The sequence below is a fragment of the Neovison vison genome, chromosome 13, assembly GCF_020171115.1.
Source record: "Neovison vison isolate M4711 chromosome 13, ASM_NN_V1, whole genome shotgun sequence".
In the NCBI taxonomy this organism is placed as follows: domain Eukaryota; kingdom Metazoa; phylum Chordata; class Mammalia; order Carnivora; family Mustelidae; genus Neogale; species Neogale vison.
Genome location: NC_058103.1, coordinates 40,788,785 through 40,804,691, shown reverse-complemented (window position 1 = coordinate 40,804,691; position 15,907 = coordinate 40,788,785). Strand labels below are relative to the sequence as shown.

Sequence of the window (15,907 nt, the reverse complement as noted above, 5' to 3'; positions counted from 1 at the left end):
CCTGTTCATTTCCATCATCCACATTTTGAAAGATGCTCTTTATGAGCCAAAGTAGTAAATCTTGTCCCCTTCCCTTTTGAAGATACTGGCTTCCTTTTACATAAAGTTGTGTAAATCTCATGTAAGCTCTTCCCTGTTCCCTTCTCTTGAGGATCCCTGTTAAAAGAGTCTCCAAATCCTGGAGTGAATGCAGGAATATGGCATTCTTGCAGGTTCAGCCACTTGCACAGGCAAACCAGGTACAGATATTAAGCATGTCTAATACTTTTTCTTTTTTTAATTATAGGAACATCACACTTTTGCACTATCTCATAACTATTGTGGAAAATAAATACCCCAAGGTCCTCAATCTGAATGAAGAACTACGGGACATTCCTCACGCAGCAAAAGTAAAGTGAGTCCTTCCAGGGAATTGTCTTAGTTTTTTTGTTTTTTGTTTTTTTTTAATCACTTGGACTGTGCTTTAGCCATTGAGGCAGTTAGCTGGCATTGCATGAAGAGGCTCCTTCCGTTTGCTTTCCCCTGAATAACATATGAAGTAAAGTTTGAAACCTGTCCAAGTCACTGAAATATGCTACATGGTTTTGAATATATATATATATATATATATATATGCATGTTTTTCTAGCTTCTTTGGATTACTCCTGCATGTAATTTTAACTTCCAGAAAACCTTATTTTCTGAGTTATTAAGAGGATTATAAAGGAATGTGGTTTCACTCGTACATCTAAAAGGTACTTCTATTCAATACAGGTAGGAACACCCTTAGTTAACAAGGATACATAGCTAAGCAAATAGAACATAAATGTCAGGGCATTGCTAGTAATTTTCACATGTGCACACACTCTCAGAAACCAAGGCAGCCTTTTAATGGAAAGCAGTCTTTATGCAAATGAAGGAACTAAAAATAAAATGGAAAGTTGCCAAACTTTCACCACAGACTTCACACCACTTTTCAGAGACTGAAGAGCAGGCAGTTTTCCTTGTTGTTCTTCCCTCCTCCTTTTGGCCCTTTAAAAATATACATGTGTATTTAAAACTGCATCTTTTTTGCAGTGAATTTGAAAAGAATGATGATGAGCCATCTAGTTTTTTCCCTCTTTTTGTAGAATTTGATAGAAATATGAGATATGAAATGAAAATGTTAAACGAAACATTGATGAATTTGTTTACATCTGAATTATCTAAGAGGATTGTGTTACAATCTCTGAGGTTTTAAAAGCCATCAAGTAGAAAGTTTTATAGGAGAAACCCAGGAAACTTTCTCTCTACAAAAAGACAATGAAATCTAGTTAGTCTAACTTCCAGAAATATCCTTGTGGTTGGAATTTAAGCCGTCCCCGGTGCCCAGCTGGCTCAGTCAGCAGAGTCAGCCACTCTTGGTATCGGAGTTGAGTTCAAGCCCCATGATGGGTATAGAGAATACTTAAAAATAAATCCTTTTTTAAAAAAGGAAGTTTAAGCCATCACCTTGTAATACTCATATGACCAGAACTTTAGTGAAAAGCAATGCTCTCTAATTACGAAGAGTACAATCTGAGCACGGATGCGGATAAGACAGCTTCTTTTATTTGTTCAAGGGGAGCCATGTATGGCAAAAAATTCATTTCCACGTATAATAATTTGCCTTAAGTGAGATTTTCTTGTGAGATTGAAAAATACATGAAGTATTTTTGTACAAATTGGAGACATTTCGACTCTGCTCTTTTTAATCTGTAAAATACACTTGCTGGCTGTGAAAAACAGAAACCATAATTCCGTATCTAAAGTCCCTAAGCTTAAAATGTCACCTTTCTGTGAGATCGGAGCATGGAAGGGAATTTTAAACACTTAAAATAAACTAGTGTGGACTTCCAGGCATGAGATACGTAAACCCATCATCTGTTCAATATGTGTAAGTCACATGTTGGTCACTAAAATGTTACTGTTTGCAACAGCATGACTGAGCTGGACAAGGAAATAAGTACCCTGAGAAGTGGCCTGAAAGCGGTAGAGCTGGTGAGTCTGTGCTTCTTACTCCCAATCTCTTCACTCTCTCTGGTGCTCATGGTGTCCAGCAAGGCGGGATAAATGTGGCCTAAATCAAAATATTGATTAAAAAAATTACAAAGTAGGGAAACAAGAGCAGTGAAGAAGCAAAGGCGGGTTGTGTCACCCTGGTGACTCAGCTCCAGGACGTCCTGGGGGTGTCGTGGGGGTCTCGCGGGAGCAGGAACTGGGGAGCTAGACCTAGGGTTGCACTGGTTTCCTGCCTGTAAGATGGGGCTCATTAAAGTGGGTGGGGCTAGATAATCCTCAAGGATCCTCTCCGTGTCCAGGTTCTGTTAATAAGTGATGTTCTTTCTTAGCAGAACGGTGGAATACTTCTGTTGTCTCGGAGTTGGTCCTCTGGAGAGGATTTATTGAACAGACTTTTGGGTGTATGGTCCATTCTCAAGGCCAGGGGTCATGATGATTCAGAATCCTTGCCCTCCCGGTGTGGCAGTGGCCAAGAGCGCTCGTTCTGCTCTTGAGAACACATCCAGATAAGCAGAGTGATAACAGAGGTGCCTTGAGGAAGAAGGGTGGATTTAAGTTAGTCCAAAGCTTTTGGAATGACTGGCATTTCTTAGAGGAAGCTTCTCTTCTGGAGGAGATGAACTTTGAGCTGTGACTTAGAGGGCTGGGGTGAACTCACGGACACAGCAATGAGGTTGTCCCTGGGGCCAGGCCTCCGTGGAAGGAAAGCAGGCTGTGCCACTGGGCTTACTGGTGACCGTGGCACCCGAGTGCCACGTGGGCCCCACCCAGTGTGGCCTCAAGCCAGGAGGCGGGTCAGGACCAGAAGCCTGCTCAAGAGAGTGGTCGGAGATCCAGCCTGGCGCTGGACAAGGAACACTGCTCCACGGGCAGCTTGGAAGGGTGCTCCTCTCTTAAGTCTCTTTCAGATCACTTCTCAGCAGTGCCATGAGGACCCTCCTCTTTTTTTATAGTAAAACTGTGCCATAGAAAGCAGCTGACTTCATTAAAGACATAACTCTAATAAAAGTTATGTCTGATATTTTTCTTCTTGTTTTTAATAAATTAGGGAACATAGAAGGCTTCTTCTTCTTCTTCTTCTTTTTTTTTTTTCTTTTTGGGGGTTGGGGAATGCTCTTTCAGAAGGAAAGGAGATGAACTGAATGAAAGAAATCTTTTTCTTCCAACCCCAGTGGGCCAAGGCACTGAGTGAGCAAGTGGGATGGTCTTTCTCAGATGACAGAGGCCTGCTGGTTAAGGGCGGTTGGGGATGAGACTGGTTTTATAGCCTTCACTCCGTTCCCATTTCCTCCCACTGGAAGGCTCTCTTGAGATGAGGGTCACAGTTACGACAGCCTTAAAGCCTGGTAATGGATGCTCTGACCTTTGCATCTCAGCTAGTTCAAGCAAGGCATGGGGAGGGGTCCTGGTGGGAAGGAAGTTTTGGGTTTGAGGTCTATTAAAAGTAGTTGCTTTGCGCAGTGGCAGTATCGTAGCCAATGAGGTTTATCCGAGGCGCGATTATTGCTAATTGAAAAGTAGTTTTGCTGAAATCTCTCCAACACCCGGGTCATGGACACTGTAACACTCTTTAACACAGAAACCTTTCCTGCCCCCCAGCAGCATACATGTCATAATGTAGTACCAGAAGGAAATACTGGGAGGCAGACCTTGGCCTGTTTAAATATTCATGAATCCTAATTGTGCTGGACACAAATGGATTAGATAGTTTGAAGATATCAAAGATGAAATTCTTAATTCAGTCTTTGAATGAAATGAGATTATACATGAATGAAATACTTCAAAATTGCTTTTATATTTCTGTATCTCAACATGCATACTTGCTGACTTTCAAGGCCAAAGTATTGGAATTATGGCAATGTATTCCAATCAGAGCAGATTCCATATTTTATGACTTTCCACTTATTTCATTGGTTCTCATGGTGACCTGAATATTCCCTGCTTTTTATAAGTGAAGAAACTGAGACCCAGGCCACTTGTCACAGATAAGAACCAAATCAGTGATGGATCAGAATCAGAACCCAGATCCTGTGACTTCTACACTCCTGCTCGTTAGTGCCTCTGCCAAAGCAGTTACAGAAGAAAATAGATTCAGATCAAGTCTGATCTTGGTGCCCAGTTGGTGCCCAGTGTGGTGGTGCTGAGACTGTGGAGTCAAACAGGCCTGAGTTCAAATTCTGGCTCTATCACAGATCAGCTTTGCGCTAATAATTTAATCCCTCTATACCTCAATTTATGTATCTGTACAAGGAGGAGAATAATCGCTCACTCACAGAGGGTGGATTTAAGAAAGTGCATCTGGCAATAGTTGAAATTAATTACTAACATTAGGTTTGAATAATCTGCGTGTTCATCACCCTGGTCATGGAGAATATGGGTAATTAATAAGACACTAATACTCCTACCTGCCTGTTCACGAAAACAAAATAGATGGTAGACAATTATAGTGCCTGTAGTTGACATTCCACTGACCCAGATACCCTCATGTAGAAAGTCATTAGACTTGGCCAGAGGGAAAGAAGGAAAAAATCAAGGAACCAGGATTCCCAGAATTCTGAGCACAGAATATCAACAGTTAAACTCCCTTGCTTTCAGTCACTCACCTTTGGAATCCAATTTGCTTTCCTTATTTAACTTGTTAATTTTATCTAAATGCTCATCTACTTACATCCTAAAGCTAGTATAAGAAATCACACTGTTAAAAGTACCCAGATGATCGGCTAAATGGCTGTTTGCAAATAGTGTGGGTGCATGTGGGCTTGGCTCTGGTGTGGTAGACGGAAGAGCCCGGGGAGCTAGACTACCACAAGGTGTTTCAGAGTAGGTGTTGATGTGTTCACCATTCTGACTTGTTAAATTCGAGGTATATGGAAAATGAGGCAAGGTGTGTCCACATTTGAGGGCTTCCTTGACATTGTCCACTTCCTGTGTTTAAGGAGCTAGAATATCAGAAATCTCAGCCCCCACAGCCCGGGGACAAGTTTGTGTCTGTTGTCAGCCAGTTCATCACAGTAGCCAGCTTCAGCTTCTCTGATGTGGAAGACCTTCTTGCAGAAGCTAAAGACCTGGTAAGTGTCCCCTTGTGTACTGGGTGTTGTTCAATAGGGCTGATACCTGCAGATATTCAACATCTTTGTATCTAGGACTGTGATCAATTGAAACACACCCTTTTTGTCTAAGTGGCCTGTGTTGCCTTTAGGTTAGCAAGACCTCAGGGTATCTGGATGGTGTAAGACCAGTAAATATTTTGCAATTTTTTCATGGTTGATACTGGATTAAAGTACTTACTTCTGGGAACCAGAAAAGAGTAGATCAGGCATTACCAAGGCCACGGTGTCCCAATACCTGTAACTTATATGCTGTCCTGAGACAGACTTAGGGCAGGAGATTCCCTCTGAAAATCTCCAGCAGAACTTATTAAAGGAGATGCACTTTAAGATTTTATTTGTTTATTTAACAGACAGAGATCACAAGTAGACAGAGGGGCAGGCAGAGAGAGAGAGAGAGGGAAGCAGGCTCCCTGCTGAGCAGAGAGCCCATGCGGGACTCGATCCCAGGACCCTGGGATCATGACCTGAGTCAAAGGCAGCGGCTTAACCCACTGAGCCACCCAGGCGCCCCAAGGAGATGCACTTTAATTCAGAGCCTCATGACAAGAGGCATATGTTTTTGGTTTTTTTTTTTAAGATTTTATTTGTTTATTTGACAGAGATCAAAAGTAGGAAGAGAGGCAGGCAGAGAGAGAGGAGGAAGCAGGCTCCCTACTGAGCAGAGAGCCTGATGCAGGACTCGATCCCACAGCCCTGGGATCATGACCCAAGCCGAAGACAGAGGCTTTAACCCACTGAGCCACCCAGGTGCCCGAGGCATATGTTTTAATAATACAGTGGTTTAGGTTATAGATTCTTGCTATTTCAAAATTTTGATTTCCTCTAAAGGAAAAGTTTTCATTGGCTAATAACTAGGACTTCAGCTCCTCCCCACCCCCCATTTCCTCTTCCAAAATAAATACACATTTATATACATATGCATGTACACATCTTTTCTCTTACAACCCCCCCATTGTTAATAAGTTATCTTAAACCCCTACCCCGTCCTGTCGAGCTCTTCCACACTGCTCATTTCTCAGTTGCCACAGTAGCCTTTTGCTTTAACTTTCCTTTGATAACTTGAGTAATGGAAGTCATTTCACTGTAGTCATCTGTTTAGTAATAGATATGGATGTTTGCTGGGCGCCTGGGTGGCTCAGTGGGTTAAGCCGCTGCCTTCGGCTCAGGTCATGATCTCAGAGTCCTGGGATCGAGTCCCGCATCGGGCTCTCTGCTCAGCGGGGAGCCTGTTTCCTCCTCTCTCTCTCTGCCTGCCTCTCTGCCTACTTGTGATCTCTCTCTGTCAAATAAATAAATAAAATCTTTTAAAAAAAAAAAAAAAGATATGGATGTTTGCTTATGTGTAGTGTACATAAACAACTGCTTACAGTGCAGAAGAAGACTGTATTAGGAAACATTAGTTAGTCTCAACTGTAAACCACACCTCCAACATGATTAAGTAAATGGAAAGATAATGTATGGTCAGAGGACTGCTGTTAGAAGTCCAGCTTCTGCTGTCCCATGATTGATGTCAGCGGCCTCTGTGATAACCCCCACCCCCACCCGTGTCTTACATATGCCTCACCACTTTGGATGATTCAGATCTATAAAGGAAGGGTCTCCCCAACCCCATCCTAACAAGGCAATATAGAATCTACTTCCTTGAGGGCTCAAACATTTTTATAAGAATCAACCCTACAGTTAATTTGTGATATAAAAACACTTGCTCATGCACAACCTACTTTTTTTTTTTTTTTTTTTTTAATTTTAGTGTGGGAACTTCAGTCTGGGACTAGTTTTCTTCAGACCAAAATATACATGACTTCATCATCATTAGAATTCCTAGATAAAAAGATCATTCAGGATGGCTTGGAGTGCATGAACTTAAATGATTTAGAGACTCAATGCCATTTTGTTCATACCAGAACTTTTAGAAATTAGCTTATAAAGCCATGAAGACAAGCTAGAGCTTTGTGTGTGGAGTATAAACAGAGTATTTTTCCCTAAAGAACTCTGATTTCTGGGGTGCCTGGGTGGCTCAGTGGGTTAAAGCCTCTGCCTTTGGCTCAGGTCATGATCCCAGGGTCCTGGGATCGAGCCCCACATCGGGTTCTTTCCTCAGTGGGAAGCCTGCTTCCCTTCCTCTCTCTCTGCCTGCCTCTCTTCCTACTTGTGATCTCTGTCTGTCAAATAAATAAAATCTGTCAAATAAATAAAATTAAAAAAAGAACTCTGATTTCTTTTCTTTTTTTTTTTTAATAAAAATTTTCTGTGTTTATTTGACAGAGATACAACAAGAGGGAACACAAGCAAGGGGAATGGGAGAGGGAGGAGCCCTATTTCTTAATTAGGGAGCCCGACATGGGGCTTAATCCCAGGACCCTGGCATCATGACCTGAGCTAAAGGCAGACGCTTAACCAATGGAGAAACCAGAACTCTGGTTTCTAATAGAATATTTCCAAATAAGTAAAACATTGAGAACAACTCCTCAGTGAAGAGAGAAATGGCAAAAGAACATTTTTATTACAAATTTAAAGATATACCATGACAACTATAAGATGTCATATGCACACACATATAACTTTATAATTGTTTTATCTCAATAAATATTGATGGGGAATTGGAAGAAGGTAGCCAAAAGGTGCTAAGGTAAGTATAGGGGTTGTAATGGACAATATGATGATTGTAGTTAACACTGCTGCGTGCTGTGTTTGAAAGTTACTAGGAAAGTAGACCCTTTTGTGTGTATCTGTATGGGGTGATGGATGTTAACCAAACCTGTTGTGATCATTTCACAATATACTGAAGTCAAGATATTATGCTGTACACCTTAATTTTATACAGTGCTATATGTCCATTATATTTCAGTAAAACTAGGGGGGAAAAAAAGAATAAATACTAAAAATATTTCCTATAGGGAGATAGTGTTACCAAAATATCAGAAAAAAATACAATAAAGGAGATAATGCAAGAAAAATAAAAGCAATTATAAATTCTTGGGTTGGGGGCACTGCACCAACACTTCATAGTCTAAATGAAGAAAATTAGAAAAAAAAAAAAAGAAAATTAGAGATCTGGAAAATGTTAAGTAGTTGATTAAGCATAGAGAATGAGAATTCATTTGACTCCGAAGCTGGAAACACCTTCCTTAGTAGCTTAGGAGTAACAGCATTAGATCCTTACAGAGGGAAGAAGATTTCTAAAAAACATTATGACTGGCGTTGAACATTTTTTGGATAGTCATGATACTGCTAAGACTCCTAAAATCATGCAGTCTTGAGTTATGATGATGACTACCAGGAGAACTGAAACTAGAAGAGTATAGTATAGGAAATATAATCGGGAAAATTGTAATAACATTTGGTGACAGATGGGGACTGCACTTTTCCTGGTGGGCACTGAATACTGTATAGAATTGGTGAAACATTATGTTGTACACCTGAAACTAATATAACACTGTATGTTAATTATACTTCAGTTTAAAGAATTAAAATCTCAAATAAATTGACACATTGACCAACAAAATAACTATTTTGTTATAAGAGACATATATTTGTATTAATTTTTTTATCTCTACCTTAATATTTTGCATTTTAGCTGTTTTGAGAGGATTTGCACCAAAAGGGATTCTCTCTAAGAAAGAATTTGGAATAAAATTGTATTCTCAGTCATAAATTTGGTGTTGCATTAATGATTCTGTAGTCCGTGACTGTTTTCTAACTGAGGCCCAGGAAATATCACAATGCTAGCGTTACTTAGGATTAGGAAAAGCAGCTAAGAAGCACTGGATCCCATTTGCTTTTGATATTAACCATATGGCACCAATAAATGATATTAAACTGCTTCAAAGAAAAGTTAAAAGTACAAGTTTCCCTACCCCTGCCGAGTTTGCTATTAGTTTTACGTCTTGAGTGCTCTGCCCTGTGATATTTTGCTTTCTTGTTTTTACTACTGTTTAGTTAATAAAAAGTCAGAGTAGGTAATCATTGGTGTTAAGCTGAAATGAGGTGGAAAAGAATAAATAGTCTCAAAAGTCAAGGAGTATTAAATTTTTTACTTTAGCAGTGATTGATGGGCCTGTTCAGCAGCCAAAGATAAATACAGGCTCATTGAACTGCAGCAAGTTATGTTTGAATCTTTCTGAACGTTACTGCTTCTAGAGAGATTTCTGTTTGATCACACAATTCCTCTGGAACACTGACCTTCTTAAAACTCCCCCCCTCCCCTTTTTTTTTTCTTCCAGTTTACTAAAGCAGTGAAACACTTTGGGGAGGAGGCTGGCAAAATCCAGCCGGATGAGTTCTTTGGCATTTTTGATCAGTTTCTTCAGGCTGTGTCAGAAGCCAAACAAGAGAATGAAAACATGAGAAAGAAGAAGGAGGAGGAGGAACGCCGTGCTCGCATGGAAGCTCAGGTAACATAATGAGGATCTCCGCCATTTCCACCTCCTGGAAATCCCAGAAGGGCTGCTGCTTGGTGTGTAGACGGCGCTGTGATGTGCCAGCGGGAAGGAGGGCATCGAAGTACTCTCTAGAATGCTGCTCTGAGTTTGAGTCACTGTAAGTTTCTCTCAGGCAGTCAGGCAGTGTATGTCCAAAGACTGAACAGATATATTTCTACACCCTCTGATCTGGAGTTTCATTTCCCAGAAATTATTATAAAGAAATAATCCTAAATTTGCCCAAAGAGAACCAACCACAATCTTTATAATAGTTCTCATATGGAAACAACCTGAATGTTTACCAACCAGGCATTAGCTTTAAATGATGTAATAGCTACCTAATAGAATATGCAGTCCTTGGAAATCATGTTTTCAAAGAATATGTAATGATAAAAGAAAGTTTACAAAATTACTTCTGTGTAAATCTTTTTTTTTTTTTTTTTTGGTAAGGTAAGTGTTAATAGGGAAAATGATAGTGGTGGGGTGTACCGCCTGCAGGCTCACAATGGTTAGCTCTTAACAGTAGGATTAAGGATGATTTTTCCACCTTTGTTTATATGAATTGTGTAAATTTTCTCTAATGCATGTATAATTTGGTTTTTAATAATAATAACCCATGTGTAGCCAGCTCCAGGCATCCACAGGAGGTAGAAGCTGAGCCTTAGATGTGAGGAAAGTGGTCCTATGAGCGTTGGCTTTAGTCTCTCTGTACTATCAAATAAACTAATATTTGGGGTCTGTTCAGTGATAACTTCCTCGTTCCATGATAGGCACAGGAATTGTCCTAGTTGCTCTTGTTTTAACTAGAATATCATGAGGTTTACCTTTTCCTAGATTCTAGATGGTGAGTGTCTAATCTTCATTATTCATTGCTTCTACAATAAGACCTCAAGTCCCAGTTCCCCGGCTCTTGTGAGGTCCAAGGGCGTTAGCAGCTGTTGGATGCACATGGGTTGATGTGACTGGAGTATGGCCATATTTCAAGGACTTCATCTCCACTGAAAACAAAACACTTCGACACTTCTGTAAAAGGTTGCTTTCTATTTGCAGCTCAAAGAACAACGTGAAAGGGAACGTAAAATGAGGAAAGCAAAAGAGAATAGTGAAGAGGGTGGAGAGTTCGATGACCTGGTTTCAGCTCTACGCTCAGGAGAAGTATTTGACAAAGACCTTTCTAAGCTGAAACGGAATCGCAAGCGTATTACCAACCAGATGACGGACAGCAGCCGAGAGAGACCAGTCACAAAACTTAATTTCTAATTTTCCTTGGATACTTTTTTTAGAACGCTCATTAGCAGCCCTTTGAAGTGACTAGAACTTTTCATAACACTGCCTTGCAATCCAAACAGTGGCAATTTCTTTTTTCATCTGTGAGTGAATGTGTGAATGTGTGTGTATGTAAATGTATGTGTACATATATATTAAAAAAATGTATATAGAAGTCTGAGTGTTGTCTGGAGACCTATATGTATGGTTAAAAAAAAAATCTATGTTAATGTATGTGCTCAGAAACTTTTGTGTATGCATTTGTATTGAATATGGCTCATTTTCTTCCCCTGAACACCATGGCTGTTCAGAAGCACAATACAATCTCCTGAAAGAGGTGACAGAGACATTCCCTAGAGTTAAAAGGAAAAACAAAAGCAAAAAAAAAAGAAAAGGCTTGAGAAATATTTTATGGTTTCCAAGCTTGGTATACTTTCAAATTATTTTCATTGGTAAAACTAGTATTGGAAAAATATAGATTTAAAATGGTTTTTGATAGTTGACAATGTGACACTGGTGTATTGCATCAGTAATTGATAGGACCAGCTTAGAATTTCCGACATTGGTGTGGGGGTGCAGTCTGTAAATGTTCATTGAGAACATCTTGCACACAATCTGAATTATGTAGAATGTCAATCAGACTTTTTTTATATATTTAAAACTTGGGCATCAATTTTTTTCCCCTGATTTCATCAAGTTCTCTGCCAAGCGCTCTTGAAGATTTATTTACATTGCTTTTGAAAAGAACACTATTTATCTAAATGCAATTCGTGCTCTTGTTAAAGAACAAGATTGCCAGAATGTGTTTATTGTTCTAACAATATAGATATATAAACTTTAAAAATAAAATTTCCCACCCAAGACCTAAAAGGAGGAATTCTCTGACGGGATAAAAATTATTTAAAATTTTTTATGGGGTGCCTTTTTTTTTTTCCTTTTTTTTTTTTTCCTATTTTGTAGGACAAGCTGCATCTTCTGTCAGTATGGGTCTGGACTAAAGGACACTTAGTGAATGCACAAAATGTCAACAACACCAACAGAGATGCCAAGATCTATTTATCTCTAAGTATGTTTGAAGTGGTTTGTTGTTTATATGTTGTCATTTTAAATTGTGTGTCAGTAAAGCTACCTGTAAAATTTCAGTCCAAAAGATGAAGCTCTCAGGGAGAAATGAATAAAAACAATGAACATTAGAAAATAAAATGTAGATGCTTACCATTAACCTACCAACTCTTAATATACTTAAATTATATATAAAGAGGACTGTTACTTTTTTTTTTTTTTTGGCTTTGCTTTATTTATTTGTAGTGTTGGAGGGGGCTAAGATTCTCTCTTTTCTTTCTATCATTCGTGTTGTGGTTGGGTTTCCTGTGGAGAGAATAGTTTGTCCTGTTGCACTAGAACATTATTTACTCACTAAATTGAGTTTTTCAGTCAATTAACAAATATTTATTAAACACCTACTATGTGCCAGGCTTAGTAGGGCTACAGTGAGAAGCAAGACAAAGTCCCTGCCCCAAGGAGCTTATGTTCTAATGGGGATAAAGGGGTGAATAGAATACCAATATGCACTGTACAGGAATCATGCTATTTAAAAATGATTTGTAGAAACTATAATGCTTAGTGCAGATGGGAAGGTCTCTGCACTATCTGAAAGCTGTGAAATAGTGCTCTAAGGGTGGTCAAGAGCAGTGGTTTTTACATTTTCCCCCCTCATTGCAAACTTAGAGACTTTGTACCCATTTTATGGAAGTGAATGACTATCAAATAAGGTCATAAATTCACCGCACAGGTTGTGCTCCCCAGCCCCCAGTAACCAAGGTCTGCAAATCCACCAGGTTAAAGAGGCAGACAGAGACTTTGCTCCAAGAGGCTTGGAGATGAGGAATGGGAGACGATGATGGATGTGTCTATTCCTTAACAAAAGTGCCTCTATCTTCTTTTCTATTTATAGTAAGAGAAATTTGGTCTGGCTCAATTTTGGAACTGTATTTTGAAAATGGCTTTGTTTTATAGTTTAAGGAATGGACAAGTGGATGGAGAGTCACATAGAGAAGCAAGCCCATAGCGTGTCCCTCTTGCCCTTTGTAATCCTCCTCATTTTGATTCGGCCTTCCTGGTAGGCCTCCTTTACCATTTCCATTTTGGTTTCTTTCCCCCAAAACTTTGTGCAGGTAATTCCATGTGCCATTGTTGAAAAAAAATCTACTTTTTAGATTGGTGCTGGTGTAAGTAGCCACTTTTCTCTCTTGGGTGTGTATTTTAAAGTTTTTTGTTTGTTTTTTTAAATTAATGCCAAAAAGAAAGCATTATAATTTGTAAACTTAATTATATGTCTTGTATCTTATTAGCTTAGTAGTTGGAACCTCTTAGTCTCTAGGTGCAAGACTGTTGTTATAGTACCAAGAAAAAAAATGTTGTATGTGTTATGAGATTGTACATTTTTTTAAAAAAACAATATGCAATAAAGAGATGAATTCATGGGGTGTATGTATATGCTTTCTATGAGTTACTAAAACAGCATTATCAAACTTCTTTGTACTATTAAATTTAAATATTGACAATTGTTTCCTAAGTCAAGAACACATACATACTTTTTAGCTTGTATGTACCAGACCTAGAATGGTAGTTTTCTGCTTTGGTAGTATTCAATATGTTCACAGACTACTATATGCTACCCCTTTCTGTCACTTTTCTATAACCTCTTTGTATGACTCCATAGAGTTATGGTTTCTCAGTATAGCTACTGGTGAAATTGTTCAGCTGGCAGTATAGAAAAGAATGTCTCAAGAATGAAAATCTTTTCCATTTTGAAGCATTTCCTTTTTTATTTATTTTTGGGGAAAGATTTTATTTACTTATTTGAGATAGAGAGCATGAGAGGGGGGAGAGTCAAAGGGAGAAGAAGACTCCCTGCTGAGCAGGGAGCCCAGTGCGGGAATCTATCCTGGGACTCCAGGATCATGGCCTGAGCCAAAGGCAGTCATTCAACCAACCAACTGAGCCACCCAGGTGCTCAGAAGCATTTCCTTTTTTTTTTTTTTTTTTAAGATTTTATTTATTTATTTATTTATTTATTTGAGAGAGAAATCACAAATAGGCAGAGTGGGGAGGGAAGCAGGCCCCTCGTTGAGCAGAGAGCCCAACACAGGTCTCAATCCCAGGACCCTAGTCATGTCCTGAGCTGAAGGCAGAGGCTTAACCCAGCCTGGGAGCCACCCAGGCGCCCAGCATTTCCTTTTTTAAAATGAATTTATGATATAGATCAATATGAGAAGTGTCACCTATACAGAGCAAGGGATGTGTAATTATTATATCCTTTGAAAATTAGAGCTTTTTCTTGGCCCCACGTTGCCTGGCCATCCTCAACCCAGTTTGAAGTCAAGCTGAAAACAGATTGTCCTGTGGTTAATAGCAGGCTTAAGTACTTCTGATCTTTGGAATGGACTCATGATAGTCTTAAAGTTGTCAACCATCTAATATTTCATCTAGTCCATGGATACTGCATGGTATCCAAAGACTACTACTTTCCTCTTACGCAGGGCATTCCGATGGAAGAGAGCCTTCTGCGTGGTAGACAGTTTTTTCATTGCGTCCCACAAACTGAACGTACAGTTAACAGTCTGTACATTTGAATGTGAACTCAGTTGTTCATGGAGTATTGATAGAAGTAGAGAAAAATATGAAACTTTCAGATCATTATGTTTCCTTTTATGTTTTCATTTTCCCTTAAAAAAAAAATCATTGCTGGGGGAAAATATGCTTCTGTTAAAGGGATGAAGCTATTTGAACCCTCCAGGGTTTCTGTAATCTAACATGGGCTTATGTGAGGCTTATTAAAGGATAGTCTTTAATAAACTAGTTTAGACACAGTTATTCAAAAGATCAAGTTCTGACTTTTCTGAATTTTTCTTCTTGTTCCTTTTTTTTTTTTTTTAATAAAATCAGCTGTTTCTTACCAAGCAGTAAACCTAAAATAAGAACTCCCAAGCTTTAACGGCTGCTTGATACCATTCAGTTCTAAATCACTAGCTAGCTTCAAGAACCACTGGACTGTGTGTACATCTGAAGTCAGGGTTCTAGGGCTTTCATTTATAGACCATCACCAAGTTGGGGTTGGTGCCCATTTTCTCAAAAGTGGTGTGTATACTAGTTTGTCTCTACATCCCTGTACCCCTATTAATACGAACTCTACTGAAGTCCAAAAACCTGGTGAATCTACCATGAAGAGATAGTTTAAAATCTATAATTTTCTTTATCTTGGAGAAAGTTTGGAAGCCCTGGAAGAAGGAGTTTCCTGTAAGGATTTTCATGTTTTCCATAGCCGTGACCAATCAGGATTATTTTTCAGTGGTCTTGGGGGGAAAACCTTGATCTAACCTTTGGTCTTTTCCCTGACATGCTTTTGTCTACTGCAATCAGCTATGTTTCCATGGTGTCAAACAAACAACATGTACATAGGATTGTACACTAGGGGTTTTTGACAAAGGGGATCTTTATTTTTATCAAAGCCTTGGTATGTTTTTTTCTTCCCCCATGGGAAAAAGGTCCCCAAGTAAAATTCTCTCATGTCATTTACATAAAGTATTTGTTTTTTATGCTTCTATGCCTACAGTGTCTTTTACTGGAAGGAGGAAGAAACAGTTCTGTATTGACCTTCAGTACCATGACTCATTTCATTTAGACCCATTATGGTCATGTGAGGACATAGCTAAGGCAAAGGAACCTGCAGGCCCCCATGGGATGGTGAGCATCTCTTGTTAGTGTCCTCACCCCATTCCCCTACCCCCCACCTCCAGTGTAGAGAAACCTTCCTGAGTCCAATCAGATTTAGGAACCTCCCTGACTTTCCTGGGATGGGAAAGGTGCCCAGGGAGGAAGTGATCATAATGCTGAGCTGTGATTCAGGAAGACAGGCACAGGGGAGAGAAGGAAGTGTCTCCACCAGCTGCTTAAAAAGAGAAAAGCCTGTATGTGGATGACCAAGACTCTTTCCAACCAAATCAAGTCAAGCTGTCCTACTCCCTTTCACATACCCCCTTAGCTAAATTCACTTGGATGACTTATTGTGCCCTTTGACTTCCCCAGCTC

The 15,907-nt window shown here is 39.5% G+C and overlaps 1 protein-coding gene and 1 pseudogene across 2 annotated transcripts in view; both read left to right on the top strand.

Moving 5' to 3' along the window:
* DAAM1 (dishevelled associated activator of morphogenesis 1) overlaps positions 1-13,302 on the top strand; it is a 164,808-nt gene extending 151,506 nt beyond the window's left edge. For both annotated transcript variants that reach the window (XM_044231657.1, XM_044231658.1), the window contains exons 21-25: positions 287-394; positions 1,938-1,998; positions 4,956-5,087; positions 9,353-9,523; positions 10,601-13,302. In XM_044231657.1, the coding sequence (XP_044087592.1) occupies positions 287-394; positions 1,938-1,998; positions 4,956-5,087; positions 9,353-9,523; positions 10,601-10,810 (682 nt within the window). In that variant the 3' untranslated portion in view covers positions 10,811-13,302. The remainder of the gene's footprint in view (positions 1-286; positions 395-1,937; positions 1,999-4,955; positions 5,088-9,352; positions 9,524-10,600) is intronic.
* LOC122894814 lies at positions 3,469-3,674 on the top strand (annotated as a pseudogene).
* Positions 13,303-15,907: the final 2,605 nt, after the last annotated feature.